General features: G+C 40.2%; 1 protein-coding gene across 1 annotated transcript in view; it reads right to left on the reverse strand.

The window, feature by feature from the left end:
* The window catches only part of LOC137645568 (RNA-binding protein 25-like), a 50,865-nt gene that overhangs the window by 24,565 nt on the left and 23,800 nt on the right, over positions 1-2,500 (reverse strand). Inside the window, exon 2 of the mRNA XM_068378369.1 lies at positions 1,856-2,500. This exon is cut by the window's right edge and continues 718 nt beyond it. Within this exon, the coding sequence (XP_068234470.1) occupies positions 1,856-2,500 (645 nt within the window). The remainder of the gene's footprint in view (positions 1-1,855) is intronic.

Below are 2,500 nucleotides of genomic sequence, written 5' to 3' on the forward strand. Positions count from 1 at the left end.
AGAGAGAGAGAAGGAGAGAGAAGGAAAGAGAGAGAGAGAGAGGAAGAGAGGGAGAGAGGGCGGACCAGAAGCACACACACACAGAGTCGGTAGACAAAAGTGCCGACACTCGGACACTGGAAAGATCAGTTTCACGTATGTTTCTAATGATGTTCTCAGAGAGGCAGCTCGATGATACTAGAGGAGAGAGAGAGAGAGAGACAGGGAGAGGGGAGGGAGAGTGGGGGGGGGTTTGATGGGGGCATGGCAGAGGGGGAGTTGGGGGAGGGGTAGAGGAATGAGGAGGAGGAGGTGGATGGAGGAGCTTTGGCCCTACCGCCAAAGGACCTATCATCCCCTGCTTTGAGTTGCCGGCTGTCGCTACCTTTAAGGACTCTCTCTCTCTCTCTCTCTCTCTCTCTCTCTCTCTCTCTCTCTCTCTCTCTAAAAGTTTCCGGACGTCAGAGAGAGAGAGAGAGAGAGAGAGAGAGAGAGAGAGAGAGGGTGGGAGGGGGAATGTCCAGGGCTTTTGGATGAAGAAATACGCATCTTTATCCATAAAGATTAATAGCTATTGCGCATGCGTCATCATACGCCAATTTGCGTATATGATAACTCAAATGTCATTCGAGATTGAAAATGTACTACAGCACTTTTTTTTTGGTCGCTCAGGAAGAAAAATTTGTAATACTAAGAAATAAAAAAAAAAGAAAAAAAAAAACTAGCAGGTTGAGTTGGCTATTCCAGGGTGGTCCTTTTGATGTGCTTGTAATTTTGGGGAGTGGCCCACAAGTTTTTTTTTTTTTTTTTTTTTTTTTTTGTCGCCTGGAAATTATTATACTTGGCTTCAAAAACATAAGAAAGTGAAGAAATAAAAATATAAAAGGATTGCCTTCTTTTGTGATAATTTTATTGGATGAATTAAATACATAATCACATAGATTCTGATTAACTTTGTATTTAACAGATTCTTAATCAACTCAAGTACACGATGGAATAATACAGATTGACAGATTTAATCTAATTATGAGACGATAGACAGGAGATGTAGATTGACAGAATGTTGGCCAAAGTAACAATATATTAAATATACTGGTATTTGATGGAAAAGGTAAATTAATAACTACTGAAGTTGACTGACCATGAATCAGGGGCTTTACAATGAAATTAGATAGCCGAGAAGGAGAGAGAGAGAGAGAGAGAGAGAGAGAGAGAGAGAGAAAGGTTTTAATATAATTGTATATATATATAAAGAGAGAGAATTATTTCATTTATATATATATGTATATTATATATATATATATATATATATAAGAGAGAGAGAGAGAGAGAGAGAGAGAGAGAGAGAGAGATTTTGATATATATAGAGAGAACATTTTAATTCATATATATACATATATATATATATATATATAGGGAGAGAGAGAGAGAGAGAGAGAGAGAGAGAGAGATTTTAATATATACTGTATATATAGAGAGCGAGAGAGATTTTAGTTTATATATATGTACATATATATATATATATATATATATATAGAGAGAGAGAGAGAGAGAGAGAGAGAGAGAGAGAGAGAGAGAGATTAATATATACGCCAAAGTAGCGCATCATCAACCGTCCTCATTTCATCAATTGCCAAGACGTCTTCACTCATACTACCTCATACCATTAACGAGACGATGACCATGATGACAATGATCGCCTGGCAGTAATGACAGTCATTACGCAGTACTGGTTTTTTTGCTTCCCGCCTGTTATTTCCTCGAATCGAGTCGCACTTCTAACATACGCTTTCATTTGCTAATTATTTTCCTAACTGACAGATCATCTAATGACTTCTTCGATTTAATTAACGGCACTTTTCGTCTGCGAGATTACCGACTATTAGGTGATGGGGTCTCTTCTGTGCTTTGGCTAAGTCCCTCTGACGGCAGTGAAGAGAATCTCTTTCTACTTCTAAATCGTTCTCTTTGGGTCTCTTCTGTGCCTTGGCTAAGTCCCTCTGACGGCAGTGAAGAGAATCTCCTAAATCGTTCTCTTTGGGTCTCTTCTGTGCTTTGGCTGAGTCCCTCTGACGGCAGTGAAGAGAATCTCTTTCTGCTTCTAAATCGTTCTCTTTGGGTCTCTTCTGTGCTTTGGCTAAGTCCCTCTGACGGCAGTGAAGAGAATCTCTTTCTGCTTCTAAATCGTTCTCTTTGGGTCTCTTCTGTGCTTTGGCTAAGTCCCTCTGACGGCAGTGAAGAGAATCTCTTTCTGCTTCTAAATCGTTCTCTTTGGGTCTCTTCTGTGCTTTGGCTAAGTCCCTCTGACGGCAGTGAAGAGAATCTCTTTCTACTTCTAAATCGTTCTCTTTGGGTCTCTTCTGTGCTTTGGCTAAGTCCCTCTGACGGCAGTGGAGAGAATCTCTGTCTACTTCTAAATCGTTCTCTTTGGGTCTCTTCTGTGCTTTAGCGAAGTCCCTCTGACGGCAGTGAAGAGAATTTCTGTCTACTTCTAAATCGTTCTCTTTGGGTCTCTTCTGTG

The sequence above is a fragment of the Palaemon carinicauda genome, chromosome 8, assembly GCF_036898095.1.
Source record: "Palaemon carinicauda isolate YSFRI2023 chromosome 8, ASM3689809v2, whole genome shotgun sequence".
Lineage (NCBI taxonomy): Eukaryota > Metazoa > Arthropoda > Malacostraca > Decapoda > Palaemonidae > Palaemon > Palaemon carinicauda.